Consider the following 19,351-nt stretch of genomic DNA (forward strand, 5'->3'; position numbering starts at 1 on the left):
ATCTTCTGATCCTTGCTCCTGAACCACTGGGAACACTGCTCTCTTGATGCAGGTCCTTGTTGAAGCATTCCTTCATCGAACGCCAATGTGTTTTGACTTTGGCCACTGTTAAAAAAAAAAAAAAAAATTATGGTCAGAAAAAGGACTTTTGGCCGTGCTCACACAACTGTGTGTGATGACATAAACTCCTGAGAGTTTCTTTCATCACACACAGTCGAGTGAGCACGGCCAAGGTCTCTGCTGCTTCACACTGCAGTGCAATACTTACCAAATGCATTTCGGACCCGAGTCGGGGCGTTGTCCCAGCCATCCCACATCTCTGGTCACCTCATTCCATAGGCGCCGGAATGTGACGTTGTTTGAGTGCAGTGGATCCCGGGTGTCCCACAACGAGACTCACTCCTGGACCAGGGAGATGAGGAGGTCATTTTCAATTAAGTCATCCTCCCGTTGTGAAACCTAAAAATTAAATAAAGTCATTAAAGTTTAGTGAATTAACATAAAGAAAAAAGGGGATGAGAGGCTGAGAAATGGCATGAATAGGAAAGTCAACATACAAAAGGATTCCAAAATAAAAAAAAATAAGAAATAGGAATGAAAAGAAAAGAAGATTCAAGAATATTACACTGAGGATACAGTAAACAGTCAGCCTTGTATACGTACCTGCTGCCGTCTTTCCACCCGACCTTGAGTCCGCTGCTCCTGCCCTGTCTCTGCCGCAGTTGAAGAAGAGCTCTAAAAAAATGAAAAATTCAAATTGTCACTTGTAGATGTGACAGTGAATACTTGCCAATCTGACGAGGCAAGTACTCACCTCACTGACATGCTCGACTTCCGACGGCCCAGGACGAAACTCCTCATCAGAAGAAGACATTCTGATGCATGTAGAAAAAAAGAAATGCAAGAAATTAGGACATGTAGAGACAGAAAATAGAAAATAAAGGCATTGGCTAGGATATACTCACATTGTTCAGTGTCTTGTTTTCCTCCAAGATGTAACCTGTGTCTCGTCTTCTTCAGTGTCTGCTGAGTAGTGACCTGCAAATGTTCACTCCCTCCCTTTATCACCTTGTATGTGGGGGTGGCTTATCAGTGTCTAGACATGTTTTTCTCTTTTGAAACGCATGCGTTCACGAACGCAAGCAAACGCATGTGCTTGTGAACGCATGGGTTCATATAGACAGCAATGCGTTTTTTTAGCCGCAAACCTTGCGCAATCGACCGCATGCGTTTCCAGGCGGCAAATTGATGCCTCTAAAAATTACTACATGTTGCATTTCCGCGCCAAGCCGCAAACGACGCATGCATCGTCAAACGCGGCAAAACGCGAACAATCAAAAACGCATGCGTCCCTAATGTTAAATATGGGAATACACAACGCATGCGGATATATGCGGTAGAAACGCTGCGGACACAACCGCAAATGTGAAACCAGCCTTACCGAAGACCAAGGGCGCCGCCATTGAATAAAAGATAACAAATAATAATGTTAATTCAGTGCCCCCAGAGGACTGTGCAAATAAGCAAAAAACATACTAGGACTTAGCAATAAGTGCAATATGACTGGGCCAGTACAAAACAAGCCAGTAAATAATATGTAAATATGAATATACATTAAAGTACATTTTACTAATATAATTGTCTAAGGGTCATTTCTGTCTGTCTGTCACGGATATTCATTGGTCGCGGTCTCTGTCTGTCATGGAAATCGTATCGCTGATTGGTTGTGGCAAAACGCCCACGACCATTGCCACGACCAATCAGCGACGGTCATAGTCTGGCAGCGAAACGGCCGCTGCTTTACTGCCCTGCAGTCAGCGCTGAGCGCTCACATGGGGTTAATGCCAGCGTTAACGGACCGCGGTGTAACGCACTCCGTTAACGCAGCTATTAACCCTGTGTGACCAACTTTTTACTATTGATGCTGCATATGCAGCATCAATAGTAAAAAGATCTAATGTTACAAATAATAATAATAAAAAAGGTTATTTTCACCATCCAACGTCGCGCGCTGTCCTCGGCAGTGCAAGCGGCAGGTTCCGGTGCCAAGGATGCTATGCAAGAAGGACCTGCCATGACATCACGGTCATGTGACCGCAATGTCATCACAGGTCCTGCACTCATACCAACCCTGGGACCGGAAGCTGCCGCGTGCACCACACACAGGCGCCAGGACTTCAAGGGGCCTTCGGAAGGTGAGTATGTTTATTTTTTATTTTAAGTCTTTTTTAACCCCGCATATAGTGCCCACATTGCTATATACTACGTGGGCTGGGTTACATACTGCGTGGGCTCTGTTATATACTACATCTCTGCTATATACTATGTAGCTGGGCAATATACAACGTGACTGTCCAATATACTACGTGGCTGTGCAATATACTACGGGCTCTGTTATATACTACGTAGCTGTGCAATATCCTATGTGGCTGTGTCGGTTCTGTTATATACTATGTCGACTGTGCACTATACTACGTGGCTCTGTTATATTCTACGTGGCTGTGCAATATACTACGTAGCTATGCAATATACTACGTCCCTCTACAGTATACTACGTGGGTCTGCTATATACTACGTCGCTGAACAATATACTACATAGCTGTGCAATATACTACGTGCCTGCAATATACTACATGGCTCTACAATATACTATGTGGCTATGTTATATACAATGTGGCTCTGCTATATACTACATGGCTGACCAATATACTACGTGGCTGTGCAATATACTACGTGGCTATGTTATATACTACGTTGGTTGTGTTATATACTACGTCACTGTGCAATATAGTACGTAGCCTGTGCTATATACTACCTACATATTCTAGAATACCCGATACATTAGAATCGGTCCGCCATCTAGTAATGCAGATCAAAAAGTGCATATAGTGACAGTAAAGTGATAAAGTGCGAAATTGTTCAAAATCTCAATAAATAAGATGAACAGTACAAATGTGCAATAATAAAAAATGTTGAAAAAGGGGACATCATAAAGCATCATCAGGACGAGATATCCTCTACGTCTGTGGGAGAAACTGGATGAACACGAATAATCCAAGGCAACCAAAACGATTTCCATGAGACAGAGCCCAACAGTACAACTAACGGACTGTACATACTAAAAAGAAGAAGCAAGCAGTAATTAGAATAAAAATACTAAAAACAAAAATGGGGAAGACTCTCTGGGAGAGGAGAGAAAGACCGAAAACAAAATTTTAATAGTACCACACAGATAGAAAATAAGTGTGTAGGCGAATATATCCAATTAGAAATTAAGAATTAGTATTATTATAGAGGACGAAGAAGTGGTGGAAAAGTACATATTATATCCCAAAGCCATTCTGCACACACGGGCAAGGAACAAAACCTGCCATCTCACAGAAAGGGGACGAAGCTCAATTTTTCATTAAGTCCCATGAGAGCCACAGTGTCAAGGGTGACAATCCACCTGCACTCACATTGTGCCAATAGTTGGTTTAGATTGCCACCCCTGATGCCCCCATGGATTTTATCAATGCCCCTTAACTTCAGGCCGCTGGGATCAGATCCGTGACACATCCAAAAATGTCTTAGTAGAGTTTTCAACATAGATATGTCGGATGCCTCCCTTGCGGCTATAATATCTCGTACGTGTTCACGTGTCCTTACCTTTAATTCCCTAGAGGTAAGACCTACAAATGAGGGAGCAGGGACAGGTAGCATAATATACCACATGTGTCGTATTACACGAGATATATTCTCGGATTTTATATTCCCTGCTCCTGGTTATAGAGTCCTCGTGTTTCTGGACCCAGATCCAGCTTTGGTTGCTTCATTCTTTGCAACTGGGTTTGGACGAGGGAACAGCTATGCTCGGATTGGCCTAGTAATTTAGTATTTCTTCTGTTGGGAACAGAAATCCCAAGTGAGCTACTGCCGTTGAGTGCTAAGGGCAAGTCTCTTTCATAGTTAGCATTCAAGGGAGACATACTGTATGTCTTTTGGGTTCATCCTATAAAAGGACATACTACTGTTCTGGGAGCAGGAAATCCTTGTCACGATTCAGCAGCTCTGTGTCATGTGGCAGATGATCCCATACTCGCTGCTCTTACAGCAGTCAGGGCTCCTAAGATAAAGAATCTGTATCCAGGACTCTTACAGTTGAGAACCCATAGTCCCACTGCCTCACAGTAGATAATCACCCTCTGTGATAGGAAGAAACCTACTTTTCTCTAGCTATAAAGTTGGGTTCCTGGCTCCACGGCAGGCTGGGTGTAAAATATCACAGAGAAGATTGCATTTTAGGCCTTTATTCTTTACACCGGCTGAGCCTCGATTGGATAGCCTGTCCTGGCTGTGTAAAAACAAAAATATTTGACACATATATAAACACTAGACTGTGGCCCGATTCTAATGCATCGGGTATTCTAGAATATGCATGTCCCCGTAGTATATGGACAATGATGATTCCAGAATTCACGGCAGACTGTGCCCGTCGCTGATTGGTCGAGGCAACCTTTATGACATCATCGTCACCATGCTGTGCCCATCGCCCGACGCGGGATTTCCAGGACAGACAGACAGACGGAAAAACCCTTAGACAATTATATATATAGATATATGTCTGGACTAATGACTCGTACAGAGGCAGTTTCAAATAATCTCTCATGTCAAAAGATTTTTACCAGCAGCCCCACCCACTACCACCACCACTTTCTTCAATTCCAGACTCTCTGTGTCTGACATCAGTAAAACAGGAGTGATTATCCACATTTCCCTTTCAGTGGTTCTAATGAGAAGCCTGACGTTGGTAATGGCAGGGGATGTTACCTGCCAGACTGCGTATTTCCTTAGTTTCCCTAATATTTAGCCCTTACTTGAGGCCTAGACATCTAAGGATTCGAAATAGACGTGATCTCCTGGATAAGTAATGTACATGCATCCCAATGCTCTGACTATTATCCATGTACTAACTGTTATTGGTTTGATCTTTCAGCAGTCCAGGGTCTCTGTCCTGCAGGTTTCCTTGTAATATGGTAAGCTGGTCTGTAACCAAGGTTTAGAGGGAACCTGTCACCCCCAAAATTGAAGATGAGCTAAGCCCACAGCATCAGGGGCTTATCTACAGCATTCTGTAATGCTGTAGATAAGCCCCCGATGTATCCTGAAAGACAAGAAAAAGAGGTTAGATTATACTCAACTGGGGGGACGGTCCAGTCTGGTCTGGATCCTCCTATCTTCATAGGATCACGTCCTCTTGTCTTCACGCTGTGGCTCAGGCGTACTTTGTGTGCCCTGTTGAGATGATTTTCTGGTAGTAGGAAACTCGACCTCCCAATGTAGTAACCGCCTTGCTGACATAATTTCGTCTCTACAGGCGTTGGGATGGATTATCAATTTCGAGAAGTCCAGGCTGGTGCTACAGACCCTTCAGACTTTCTTGGGTCTTCATTTGGATTCCACAATTCAAAAATGTCTGCTTCCAGACGTAAAGAAGTCAGTCATAAAGGCGAAAGTTAGGACAGCAATGGACAAACCTCGGATGTCCTTTAAGAGAGGGTATGTCCCTTCTAGGATCCCTTTCCTCCTGCATTCCTGCGGTCCTCCGCAAGGAAGAAAGTTTGTGGGGTCATCTGGGGGGCGTAATAACCTTGTCTACAGAAGTGTTAACCTCCCTGGCCTGGCAGTTGGATCATACCCATCTTTCTAGAGATGTCTCATGGGTAATAAAACCATCCAGTGTAATCACCAATGATGCTAGACCTGAAGGATGGGGCGCCCATATAGGGGACAGCCTAGCCCAGGGAGAGTGAGACATAGAGGAGATCCAGGACTCATCAAACTTGAAAGAGCTGAACGAGATCAGTCATGTATTACATCATTTTCTTCCACAGTTTCGAGGTTCGCATGTACGAGTCCTGTCAGATAACACCACGGCTGTTGCATATGTGAACCGACAAGGCGGAACACGATCAAAGAAGTTGATGTCTTCCGCTGTAAAAATTTTCATTTTAGCCAAGACCCATCTACTGTCCATATCAAGGGGAAGGACAACTCAAAAGCAGACTTCCTGAGCCATCATGTGCTACGTCAAGGAGAATGGTGTCTCAACCGCCACATATTCAGAAAGATCATAGAATTATGGGGTATTCCTCAAATAGACCTTTTTGCCACGGAGGAGAACAAGCTGGTGCGGAGATTTGCCTCCCTGCATGCAGTAGATCATTCGGAGATAGTGGATGCCCTTCAAGCTCCTTGGCAGTTCAAACTAGCATATGCCTTTCCACCAATAATGCTGCTACCTCTGGTCATCAGAAAGTTCTGGCCCAAGAGTCTTTGGTTCTCCTAGCTGCGGGCCATGTCCATGACTGACCCATGGGTCCTCCCATCAATCCCAGATCTACTCTTTCAGGGTCCATGCCTTCATCCTCAAGTGGAGGGCCTCCACTTGACGGCATGGAACTTGAGAGGCAGTTATTAAAATTAAGGGGATTTTTGGAGGGCTTGACACACTCCTACAGAGTAGGAAAGAATTTACAACAAAAATTTATTGTAAAGTATGGGGGAAATTCCTAGAATTCCATTCAGTTACCCTCTCTAGGGAGGTTCTAATCACACCTATTTTAGAATTTCTGCAGAGAGGTAGAGAACTGGGTCTGTCCGTTAGTACGCTAAAGGTCCAGGTATCTACCTTAAGAGCCCTTTATGGTTATAATGTGGCAGGAGATAGGTGGGTATCTCGATTAATCGCAGCTTGTGAACGAAGTGACCCTGTTCACATTTCTAGATTTCCTCCCTGGGATCTAAATTTAGTTCTGGAGGTTCTGACATTTTCCCCATTTGTGCCATTAGAGTCTGTTCCCCTGAAACACATATCATTAAAACAGCCCTTTTGGTAGCATTGACTTCAGCCAGAAGTGTTAGCGATATCCAGGCTCTTTCCATAGATCCTCCCTTCCTGTTAGTATCTCAAGAAAATATTATACTGAAACCAGATCTAATATACCTACCTAAGGTGGCAGAAAAAAAAAACCTTGTACCCTAACAGATAATAGATAAAACTACATATTTATTGTTCACTTTAAAAACATTGAACACACAATCACCATACAGACAGCCGTGCTTGACTAGAGCTGTCCCTCACACTGTTGATGCTCTAAGTTTTCCCTGCCTATGCAGCGGAGGTTGGCACCCTAAAATTGATTCGAGATAGGCGCCCCCGCTCGACGGCGGCTGTCCCTCTTACTCCTGTTTAACGGCTATAAATGGCGTGATACAGTTGTACTCCAATCTAGCACGACAGGAAAATTAAAAGGACAGTGATTGCCTTGCAAATTAATCATCTATGGCAATCATTAGACAGTGTGAAGCAGAGTGAATAACAAAGTAACTTAAAGTGCAGAAAAAGTGCATAATACACACAGAGTACCTCTCTATAACTGTTCCCTGCTATTTATAACAGCCTACCTAACTGTGGGGGTTGGTACCTTACTGTTCAGCGGATATGGCGCCTCCACTCTTCGGCGGCTCACCCTAACGGTAACCCTATAAATAAACTACTGACTCTTAAAGATATAGCCTGGTGGGCCCAAACCAAACACAGTCATTGATTACAGGTAGGCTGAATTAGCTTAACCAAAGATGGGTGCAGTATAGATAACAAACTGCACAGCCATGCTGTGATATAGAAAGATGCCAGTTATAACAATGGGGTGCACATCGTTTGCGATGTTTTGAGGACAAACACCTCATGCCTCAACGTGTTTCACCGATCTGGATCATCAGGAGGCTTGGATAGACAGATGCTGTATGGTGACCACCCACGTCGCTACTACTACACAAAAATGGGCCCTGCACCAATTGGGAGAAAACCTCCTTAACCAATAGAGGTAGAAAAGGAGCCACCACAATAAGAGTCCCATGTATATACACAGTGTTGTATTCCAATGCAGTCACTTAACCCCCCACACTTTATAATCATAGCCTCACCATGATAGAGGTATTAAGCACATAACCTTGTATAGTTCTCATATTGAAATTAGGCATCCTAGATTTAAAGGTTACAATAACAATGATGTTGTTCCCTTTAAAGAAAACATGCATATGATGTGTTTTCATTCAAGCCCCTTGGAGTAACACAATTAAAGCGGTGAATCCAGGCACATTCTTTTTGCAGCAGCAACCTGTCAAAATTCCCACCTCGGGGATTTGGAGTGAATGTTTCAATAATACTAAATGAGATGTCACTCACATTGCCACCATGTGTCTCATTCATGTGTCTGGCAATAGGGGTATCACGTTTATGTCTAATGTCTCCAATATGTTCTCCCACCCTCCTCCTCATCTCTCTTCTTGTTTTTCCCACATAGTTTTTGGGGCACCCACATGTGGCTACATATACTACACCTCTGGTTTTACAATTAGAGAAGTCACGCAGATAGTATTCTCTACCATTAGATACACTGATGATCGATCTACATGGCCGCATATATTTGCAGTTGAAACAGTCTCCACATCTGAAAAAAAACACAAGTTCTACGATCCAACCAAGTGCCCATCGGGGCTGATCTCTTCAAGTGACTGTGTACTAGTCTGTCTCTAAGTGAGTGACCCCTTCTGTAGGTTATAAGTGGCCGGGGGCCCACAAGATCAACTAGGTCAGGATCAGCTGTTAAAATATCCCAGTGTTTGGAAAGAATTTTCATTATCCTGTTATTTTGACAGTCGTATGTTCCAATAACTCTAGTTTTAGTTAGAATTGGACTTTCCTTGTGGTTATGAGATTGTGTTTGTAGTAGAGAATTTCTACAGCCCAGGAACAGGTTTGCGTAAGAAGAGGCGCAGGGACTGCCCATAGCCGTGCCCCTGAGCTGGTGGAAGTACTTCTTGTCAAAGATGAAAAACTTTTTCGTAAGTGTATATTGTAGGAGGCCCAACACAAATTGGCTGTGATCTTTACATTGCACCGCTCTTGATTTAAAAAAAATGTTCAACCGCTCTTAAGCCCAAATTGTGTGGTATGTTACTGTATAGACCCTCTACATCTATAGAGGCAAAGAAGGAACCCTCAATGACATGGATGCCCTCCAGTTTAAGAGGAGGTCTGAAGTGTCCCTAATGTATGAGGGAAGGGCTAGTACAAAAGGCCTAAGTATCTCATCAATATAGACCCCACAGTTCTGCATTAGTGAGTCAGATACCCAAATAAATAGACTGACAAAATAAAGTATAGTGTACAACCAAAATATAGCAAATATCCGAAAAAAGGGAAGTACTACTCAAACGTATAAAATGGAATACTTTATTAATTAATTTATTAAAAAGAACAAAGATAATAAATATATATATATATGATACTTAAAAACAAGGGGGCAGGGCAAAGTAAACCAGAGCAATCCAGATACAGGGATATTAACCACATAAGAAGATTTTAATCATAATAGGATTTTCTGTGGTGTGTTAGATAAATACACTTTATGCACCAGCAGGTGTCGCCACAGCACACATAATAATATAGAGGTAGTCAGTTGATAGAAATAGAGCTGCAACGAAGAAGTCTATGCAAAAATGCTATGGTGAGTAAATAAATATAAAGTGTCACTACATGTGCAGCACTGGATAAGTAAATAGGTAAGAGTTAATCAATCTCCTAAGGGAAATATATAACAGTGAGGTATCTTATGCATGTGCAATTATATGTGCCAGAGACGCAAGTGTGAAGCAGTTTAGGAAATTCAAACATAGCAGCAAAGTTGCAGTTTACAGGTACCTGCTGGTGGGTGTTGGTAGGTGGATCGCAGTGGGCAGGGAAACCCCGACGCGCGTTTCGCAAAGTCGCTTCTTCCTGGGGGTCTTGGTAAAGTGGGAGACTGATTGGAAGCCTTATATGTGCGGCGGTTGTCATGGCGCTGGCGCAAATCGTGCTCCAAACAGGAAGCGGTGGGTCCGGCGTCCCACGTCACAAAATCCCGCCCCACTCCGACATGTCAGAGAGGTGGGGAAGGAGGAAGCGACGCTAGGGGCACGTTACCACGGCAACCCGCAAAGGCCGACGTGCGCAAGCGCACCACGCTGCAGAAGGGAAGCGCAGGAGCGCTGGGATTAGGGAGCATGTACAAAGGAATTAAGCTATTAACGCAAAACATGGGTAGTATAACGGGTAGTAGGGGCACGGCAAATGACTGGGTAATGCATAGATGGAAGTGCAGTTGTGTATGGCAATAAATATAATCGATAAGGGGATACAGTGATAAAATGATAGAACAAGAGACTGAACTATATTTGCATGGGGAAATGGTTATATAGAACAAGTGGATAAAGTGATAAGTGCATAGAGTGTGGGCATAATATGAGGATACAGCACAAAGAATCAAGGTTTAAAATGAAAAAAGCAGTGCATGATGAAAAAAAGTGAAACCAAAGAAAAAATGAGAGCATATATACAGTTATACGCATACACGCTAACATTTATATAGATAATAATATATGCACACATATAAATAGAGATAATACAAAGAAAAAAATATAAATAAAGTAATTAATGGTGTTTTCTTATTCCCCGTAGATGGAGCCGTCAACCGTGCACGCTCTCCGGAGATCGGACAGGCATCAGGACCCAAAAGAAAAGAGCAAGGTGAGTAGCAGCATCTGATGATATCCCAGTCATATGTCATGAATATTTGAACTATAAAGGAAAGACAACAAAAAAATTTTTTAGCAACACAAATAAGGAGTAAAAGGTTAAAAGTGACGTACAACCATACACTGGTATGTGTACTCACTACATAATAAAAACAGATTAAAAGACAAACGGAAGACTGAAAAGAGCACTGGAGCAATATTCAATAGGGCCATATTTAGAGAAAAGGGGCAAAACTCATTACTTCGTTAAGGCCACCAGGTTGAAGTGAGCCTATTCTGGAGATCCATTTAGTTTCAAGTTGAGCCAGCCTGATTTTAAAATTCCCACCCCTAGAGTCCTTCAATATCTTATCGATGCCAATTACCCTCAACCCACTGGGATCGCATTTGTGAGCGGTTTTGAAATGTCTAGGTATTGGCTTTAATAGGGTCATATCAGTTACCCCTCCCGCGTTGGTGATATCGCGGACGTGTTCCCGTATTCTGACTCGCAGTTGTCTAGAAGTCATGCCAATATAGATAAGATGGCATGGGCAGGTGGCATAGTAGATTACACAGTCCGTAGCACACGTGATATTGTGGGTGATCCGAAAAATCTTACCCTTTGTGTCCTTGAAATCCAAAGCCCTGTCCATATTCCTACACGCCAGGCATTTCTTACAGGGGAAGAAACCCCAGTTAGGTCCTCGAGAATTGAACAAATTGTGTGTTGTAGTACCTTTATACTGACTATGGACCAACAAGTCTTTCAAGTTTCGTGATCTCCTATACGTAATCATCGGTGCTGCAGGAATACTTTTCGCCAGGGTGGGATCACTTGTAATAATAGGCCAGAATTTGGCAAGTGCCTTTCTCATGGGTTGCCATTTCTCATTATAATCGGAAATGAATCTCACCATTGGTTGTGTGTTAGAGAAGTTTCTTGATTTACGTTTCAATAGATCACACCTTGATTTATTGCTGGCCTTAAACCAACCCTGGCGGATGGTTCTATCCGAGTATCCTCTCTGTGAGAACCGTTGTGCCAGTTCAAGGGATTGGGTTTTAAAAGAAGCTTCAGTAGAGCAAATCCTCCTACATCTCAGAAATTGCCCATATGGGATGCTGTCCTTCAGAGGTCTTGGGTGTGATGATTTGGCATGTAGTACCGAGTTTACAGATGTCTCTTTTCTGAATATTTCGGTGTGTAGAAATCCATCTTCACCCTTAAAGATTTTAGTGTCCAGAAAATCAATACACGTTTGACTGTATTTATGGGTTAATTTGATATTCAATGTATTGTTGTTCAGCAGTTGGATAAACGAAATCAAATCCACCTCCGATCCCTGCCAAATGACAAAAATATCGTCTATGAAACGTACCCAAGTGCATACCTTCTCAATCAATGGGATGGTGTCAGTAAGAAAAATGGAGCGTTCCCATGATCCCATAAATAAATTCGCATATGAGGGCGCAAATGCAGCCCCCATAGCAGTCCCTTGCATTTGGAGGTAGAGGACTTCTTTAAACATGAAGTAATTGTGGGTGAGAGCATACTCCAATAGTGTGATAAGGAGTTCAATCAGGTCATTGTCATTACTTGACATGTGGAGGAAACCCCTGACGGCTTCAATCCCATCATTGTGGCGAATTGATGTATATAGTGACTCTACATCGAGAGTCACCAACCACATGTCGGCCTCGAGTTGGATGTCCATTAGTTTCCGGAGTACATCGCCAGTATCTTGAATATATGATGGGAGGTCTTCCACCAAAGGTTTTAAATAAAAATCAAGATATTTGTTGACCTGCTCGCATAATCCACCCCCCCCTGAGACAATAGGTCGCCCAGGAGGGTTAATGGTGGATTTATGCACTTTCGGTAATAGATATAGGCAAGGTGTACGTGGTGTCTCTGGCACTAACCCATCCATAATTTCCTTGGAGATAGTGCCATTGTAGAAAGCTTGTTCTATCAAATCCCTCAATTGGCTCTGATAGATAGATGTAGGGTTGAAAGTCAACCTCTTGTAACATTTAGGGTCATTCAATTGTTTGTATGCCTCCTTCTCGTACATTGAGGAGGGCCACAAAACAATGTTGCCCCCTTTGTCCGAGGGTTTAATTGTAATATCCTTGAGTGATCCCAACTCTTTAAGGGCCTTCCTCTGTTGCCTCGTCAGATTATCATGTTGAATTCCAGTAGGTATGTGCTGGAATTCCTCAGAGATTAGTGAGTCAGACCCTGAGACTATTGGGCGACCTTTGATCGGATCTAAACCTTTATGCACCTTAGGTAGGGTGTAAAAGGTGGTGATCAGGGGATGCGGTGTTAGAAGAAAATAAAATTCGTTTTTACAGATGAGTTTTCTTCATAATGCTGTCTCGAGGACAGATGTCAGCTCACCATTGTACGCGGCTGACGGATCCGATGACAGAGTCTCATAAGTGTCACGATCTCTTAGAATGGTACCAAAAAATTTCAATATATTTTACTTCCGTCATGATCACCAAATTTCCCCCCTTGTCGGAGGACTTTATGACCAAACCATTATTTTTCGTAAGTTGAAATAAAGACTCCTGTTTAACCGCAGTTAGATTTGAATCAAAGGACCATGATGGAATTTTCCATAGGTCTCTTTCTACCAGGCTAAAAAATATATCAATGCTAGTGATATCACCTTGAGGGGGCATTTTAGTGCTCCTGTTTTTCAAATTAGTGTAGCAGGCCTGTATTTACCGACTCATTTTCCTCCAACAGCCCTACCAGTGCTCTAAAACCTTCCAGATCCCCATCATTTAAGCCCAATCTCTCACATTCAAATTGGTCATTATGTTGAAAGAACTTTTGCCATCTCAGTTTTCTGCAAAACAAATTTATGTCTTTCATCCAACCAAAGCTATCAAATTTATTTGTGGGGACAAAATTCAGACCTTTCCTAAGGACACAATAATCCTCTCGTGTGAGAGGTACATCAGATAGATTAATAATTTGACCACGATTCAAATTACTTTGGGTCTCAGATGATACCCCATTCTGGCATCCCTCTCTAAAAAAGAAGATGAAGATGAGGAGGAGGGGGATGGTAGCAGATGTGAGGCATTTTTTCCACTCATAGATCCACCTGCGGCCTGTTGATTCTGACCACCCCTGTGGAAGCCCCTGGCATAATGTTTTCCTCTGCTTCTCTATCCTGATCTATATCGTCTCCCTCCGCTTGGGGGAAAAAATGATGACTGAGACCGTTCAGTGTCAGATGTTTCAATGTCTGAAGATGAGATATCAGAAACACTATTTGGGTGGAATGAGTAGGCCTGATTTTCCCCAAAGGCCTTAAAGTCCCTCTGGAACTGCAATTGTTTCCTCCCCTTAATAAAGGATTGATACTTCGCCACTGAGGTCTGCAAAAGGCCCTCCTGTCTATTAAAGTCTGGATCTGCCTTCAATTTTAGAATTTGGTCTATAGACTTATTCAATTGTTTGGACGATGCATCAAATAGCTTTTTTTCTTCCTCAAGGAGCAACTGCATAAATCTTATCAAGGAATCTACAGATTCCTTCAACCACTTAGTCAATAAATCAGGGGAAGCAGTCCTAGGTGATGGATTCAAATTGATTCTAAGGCCTCTGGGGACTACCCTATTTTTTGTGTAATTTTCTAAGGCCTTAATTTCCCACAAGTATTTAATGTGTTCCTTGTAATAACCTTACAGATCACCAAACTGAGATTTCAATGACTGATTCCCACCACTCACACCGGACTGACCACTAGTGCAAAAAGCCTGATTTGCATCCTCCAACCAGGCCTTAGTGTTTAGACTCTGTCATCGGATCCGTCAGCCGCGTACAAAGGTGAGCTGACATCTATCCTCGAGACAGCATCAAGAAAACTCATCTGAAAAAAACGAACAAACGTACAAAGTTATAGATATCGTTTACAGTAAACAAAATTACGATGACAGACTGGTACAGAGGGGAGAGGACCCTGTCCTTGCGGACTTACATTTTACTTCAAGGCTATTTCCATCCATCCTTCTATGCTACTTTTAAAAAACACTGGAGGGTGGAGACGGGAGGGGCCTTTCATCCTCTCTGTGATCCTGTCCCGCTCTAGATCAAGGAAGGACTACCTCCATGGTGCTGTCCTGAGGGGCTTCTGGAAACAGAATTACCAGTAGGTTAAATTCCTTTTTTTTTTTTTTAAATTAGATCACTTCTATTAAAATTACACAAAGTTTTTACAAAGAGACATCAGTAGAGCAAAGATATTTTGATATTTTCAATGTTACATGGTATCACTATTGTATTTTATGTATAACAATAATGTATAAAGTTGTCATCTTCTTCCAAGGATTCAATTTTTTTTTTTCATTCAAACTAATATAACCCCCCTTCCCCGATAACACTCCAGAGAAATCTGTATTCATATTATTATTTTTTATGATGTGTATACTTTACAATATCTGCCGTTCAGTTATAATAATTAGTTTGCATGTGTACTTGCCCTGCTTATATCATGTAACCTGGTTTGAACATACCACAAGTGTTCCTGAAGCCAGAAATTGCCATATGTTATTTCTCAGGAGTACTCCAGATGGTAGGCCAGGAACTTTCAACCAGGATCCCCTGATGTCAAATGTCCAACCAAATAATATTGTTTAGCTTATTTATTAACTCATTAACTGTTGGTGGTTGAGCATCTGGCCAATGTTGTGCAATAAGTTTGCGAGCTTGAGACGATGTTCACGAAAGAGACTTCCATAAGTCTCACATCTGCTTCCTATTTTAATATAGCTGTCAGGGGATGGTCTCCCATGCGAGACTGTGAGAGTTAAACAGGTCGTGTATTTTGCCTCCGTTATTGAGTCTAGTAAATATTTTTTCTGTAAATCCAGTGCTGCAGCGCTAAGCTGAGTCAGATATGCATGCCTAAGTTGTAGGTATCGAAAGAAGAGGCCGTGAGGCAATCCAAACTCTTGTTATAGTTTGTTAAAGCTTTTAAATGTTCCATTTTCTACTAACTGATCTGAAGTCTGAATTCCCCTTTATTCCCAACTTCTCAAACCAGTAAATTTGTCTAACTCCACAAGTCGCTGATTTTTCCATAATGGGGTAACATTAGAGTATTCCCTAATCCTGAACAGTCTCTTTCCCTGTCCCACCTTGTACATCATTGCTAAGGTCGGTCTCTCCATCTGTACTTAGTGCCCACCTCCAGCACGTATATGGGTGACACACACATTTTTTGGCTTGAAGGACATGACAACCATTCTTGCGTAGACTCTTTTTTTCACCCATGAAAATGTTATATCTGCGAAGCCATGAAATAGATCCATGGATCTGGATTCTTTAAACCTCCCTCAGTTTTGTCCCTTTGAAGTGACGGCAGTTTTATCCTTGCATTTCGTTTGCACCATATCAGGTCTCTGAACACTGACTGCACCTTTTGAAATATGGGAGGAGGGATCCAACATAGGGAATTGTGAAGAAAATACAACAATTGTGGCATCAAAATCACTTTAATGAGATTCCCCCAACCTATTACAGACAGAGGAAATTTGCACCACACATTTATTTTAGATCCAAATCTCTCTAGTAAGGGGTTAATGTTTAACGCTATATAGTCTGTAATATTAGACCCGACCACGACACCGATATATTTAATCTGTTCCACCACTTGTGTCCGAGCTGGTGCAATTGTTTCCATATGTGGGAGAGGGTCAGTGGGAATATAGATGACTTATCCTAATTGATGTTTGTCTGATCTCGGACCAAACTCCTTTTATATCTGTCATTATTGGCCCACAGATGACTCTATATCGCCAACATACAGTAGCGTCATCGGCACACAGACTCATGTTCTCTATGATGTTATTACACATAAAACCAATGAAGTCCTTGGAATCTCTCAGTTTACATGCCAGCGGCTTGTTGCTAATTTAAATGGGAGAGATGAGAGCGGGCGCCTCTGTTGTTCATCTCTTGCTTCCCGGACTCTTTACAGCGGCTGAGGAATAATGATGGGGACAGAACAATCACTAATAGATCAATCTGTCCCCATACAGTATCATGTTATCAGCAGCACATCTGCAGCTTACACCGGGCAATGTGCTGCTGAGAACAAGGATTTCTGTTCTGGCATAAACCATCTAATCACTCGATGAATAGGCAGCATTTTGCTTGTTTAGTATAATACACCCCATAGTCCTCCACGTAGTGTAATGCACCCCATAGTTCTTAATATAGTACAATGCAGCCCCCATAGGATTATGATGCAGCCCCCCATAGGAGTAGTGGAGGAGTACTCCATGGGGGTATAATACATCCCCCCATTGGAGTCCTCCAGTATTATGGCCACCACGTATTCACTGACTGACTGATTTGAAAAATAAATATCTGCAATTCTCTCCTCATTCCCCGCTGCAGTGCGGCTCCTCACCTTAGCAGCTCCATGGCTGCATCAGATGCAGAGGGGAATTGATGGGAGAGGGAGTGTCATGTGACGCTCTCTACTTCATCATTGCCTTCAACTGTATTGGGATCGTAGATCCGTCCTCTGTGTAAACCCTGCTGTACGATGCATTCAGCCTGAGGATCCAGTGAGCTTCACAGTTCAGTAATGGCGGTCTGCGATCTCCCCTTCTGGATGAACAATTTACCCTTTCAATGCCACAAAACTGAAAGTCCTTTAAGTCACCATTATGTTCTCTTAGGAAATGTTTGGACACATTGGAGGGGTTAATGGCCTCAGGATTAGTGGGGTCTCCTATGTGCTCCTTAATTCTCTGCTGTAATTTACTGGTGGTGCAGCCAACAGATCTGACATTACTTCTGTGTAGTAAGTTATTTTTAAATAGTTTTAACACTCCAATTAATTAATACTAGCTCCTGATATATTGATATGGTTTCAGTCAGTTATAATATATATTATACTTTCAGGGAGGTTAGCAAAAGGTCATTGAAGTTAAATGTTCAACCAGATGGTCAACTGAACAAGGAATGCAAATGGCCGGTCATTTAGTTATTAGTAAATGTATGTGTTGTCAGTAACTGACCAGTATTTGTTGTTAGTAAGGCCTCTCTCACACTTCCGTCAGCAGTGTCCCGTCCTAATGCGTCGGGAAGATGTACCGACGGATGTGTAGAAAATAGTGTTAAAACTTACGCAACACATCCAGTGTTATGACGGATGCGCTGCCTGAGTTTTTGTAGTGTAGATTTGGGATTTCATATTCAGGGGACGAGAGAGAGCAAATCCGCACATCAAAAAACACATGACCTTGGGGGGCGTGGCCTGGACCTGGAGACAAGCAGACGTGTCTCGGACGGGCTCCTCGGTCCCTTCCAGTTTTGAACGCCGAAATCTGCATCGGTGTCCTGCAGACCCCGGACTACAGAGCCTGCGGCGCTCCACACGTCGGCGTGCCTGGTGCCGACGGGAGCTGGAGCGCTATCACAGCGAGCCACCATTGCCGCTAGCCGGCTGAAGTCTGGAAGAGGAGGTGCGCTGCCCCGGTGACAGAGGAGCGGCGGTGAGATCGCCGACACGAGGGAGTGCGCCCGGGACCGCGGCGCACTTCAAAGAAGACTCGGTGAGTGAGGGAGCTAGTGGAGCGGGAGGGAAGCGGCCCAAAGAAGACGCGGCAGCCATCTTGGCCGGAGTGCTTCAGGACAGGCGACCCGCGGCTCCGTCCACCTGTGATAAGACCCCGCTCCACTCCCCCAGCAGCCCCTCACTGATTAGCCGCCCGCAACAGGAACAATCCCATTCACCCGAGGAGGGGCGACCAAATACGGCACCAGCAGGGTTCCGGAGGCCCCCTGCATTTCCTCCTCCCTGGTCCCTCTTTTGGCGCCAGATACCGCCATCTTACTGTCTTCACAGCAGACGCAGGGGCTCAAGACAGGGAGGGAGACCGAAGCACAGCGCAGCAGGCATCGGTGTGTGCTGGAGTTCTTAGGGAACAGGGGGAAGACGCTGACCAAGGCGGTAGCCATTTTAACATCTCGCTGGAAGCAGCCAGCTTTCAGCATCGGCTGCTCATAGATCATCCCTGGTGTCTGCCTCTACTGTCCCCTTGCATCCCACTGCTTCACTTGATTCAGGTGGGGGGCGCAATACAGTGCCTGCTTGGGACTAGGGCGGCCTTCCTCAGGCTTCCTCCCCCCCTGGATCTCCTCATTTTTGGCACCAGGCACAGGGCCTTCATAAAGGAGCTGCCTCCTAACTGTAGACAAGGCTGCCCGTATCGACTTGCTCACAGTCTATAAAACACCAAACCACATTCCCCTCTGAACCCAAAACCCACATAGGGGAGAGGCACCCGTTGTTGGAGAACCTGTTTGCCTGATGTAGGCACACATGCCTTGCAGTTCCCCCCCGCAACCATTTACTTGCTATTAAAGACTCACAGGTGTACATGGGCAAGACCAAAAAATGTACTGGATTGCTTCCAGATTCTGATTCACTCTCTGGCGACATGGATCGTTTTCTAAATTCAAATAGCCAACATAGGAACACAAGATCCAAATCCTCCACTAAGACCCCAGGTGATAATTCTAACACACATGACCCACCAGACCACCAGGGCTCCCCTGATAGAATGACTGATGATGGAGATGACAGCAACGTACTTCCAGATGATGTGTCTGTAAATGAGCTTAGCAAATTCATTAGATCTCTTCCCACCAAAACAGACCTGGAAGCCTTTGCCTGCTGTATTGAAAACCCTTACAAAAAAGAGCTTCACG

General features: G+C 43.5%; 1 protein-coding gene across 1 annotated transcript; it reads right to left on the bottom strand.

The window, feature by feature from the left end:
* Positions 1-9,266: 9,266 nt before the first annotated feature.
* On the bottom strand, positions 9,267-18,652 carry LOC143768221 (uncharacterized). Its single transcript, XM_077256914.1, has 3 exons — positions 18,374-18,652; positions 11,222-12,890; positions 9,267-10,663 (listed from the first exon to the last, which is right to left on the bottom strand). Exons 1-3 carry the CDS (start codon positions 18,650-18,652, stop codon positions 10,440-10,442), a joined length of 2,172 nt encoding a protein of 723 aa, XP_077113029.1. The 3' UTR covers positions 9,267-10,439.
* Between the last annotated feature and the right edge of the window lie 699 nt (positions 18,653-19,351).

Source organism: Ranitomeya variabilis, chromosome 4, assembly GCF_051348905.1.
Source record: "Ranitomeya variabilis isolate aRanVar5 chromosome 4, aRanVar5.hap1, whole genome shotgun sequence".
Lineage (NCBI taxonomy): Eukaryota > Metazoa > Chordata > Amphibia > Anura > Dendrobatidae > Ranitomeya > Ranitomeya variabilis.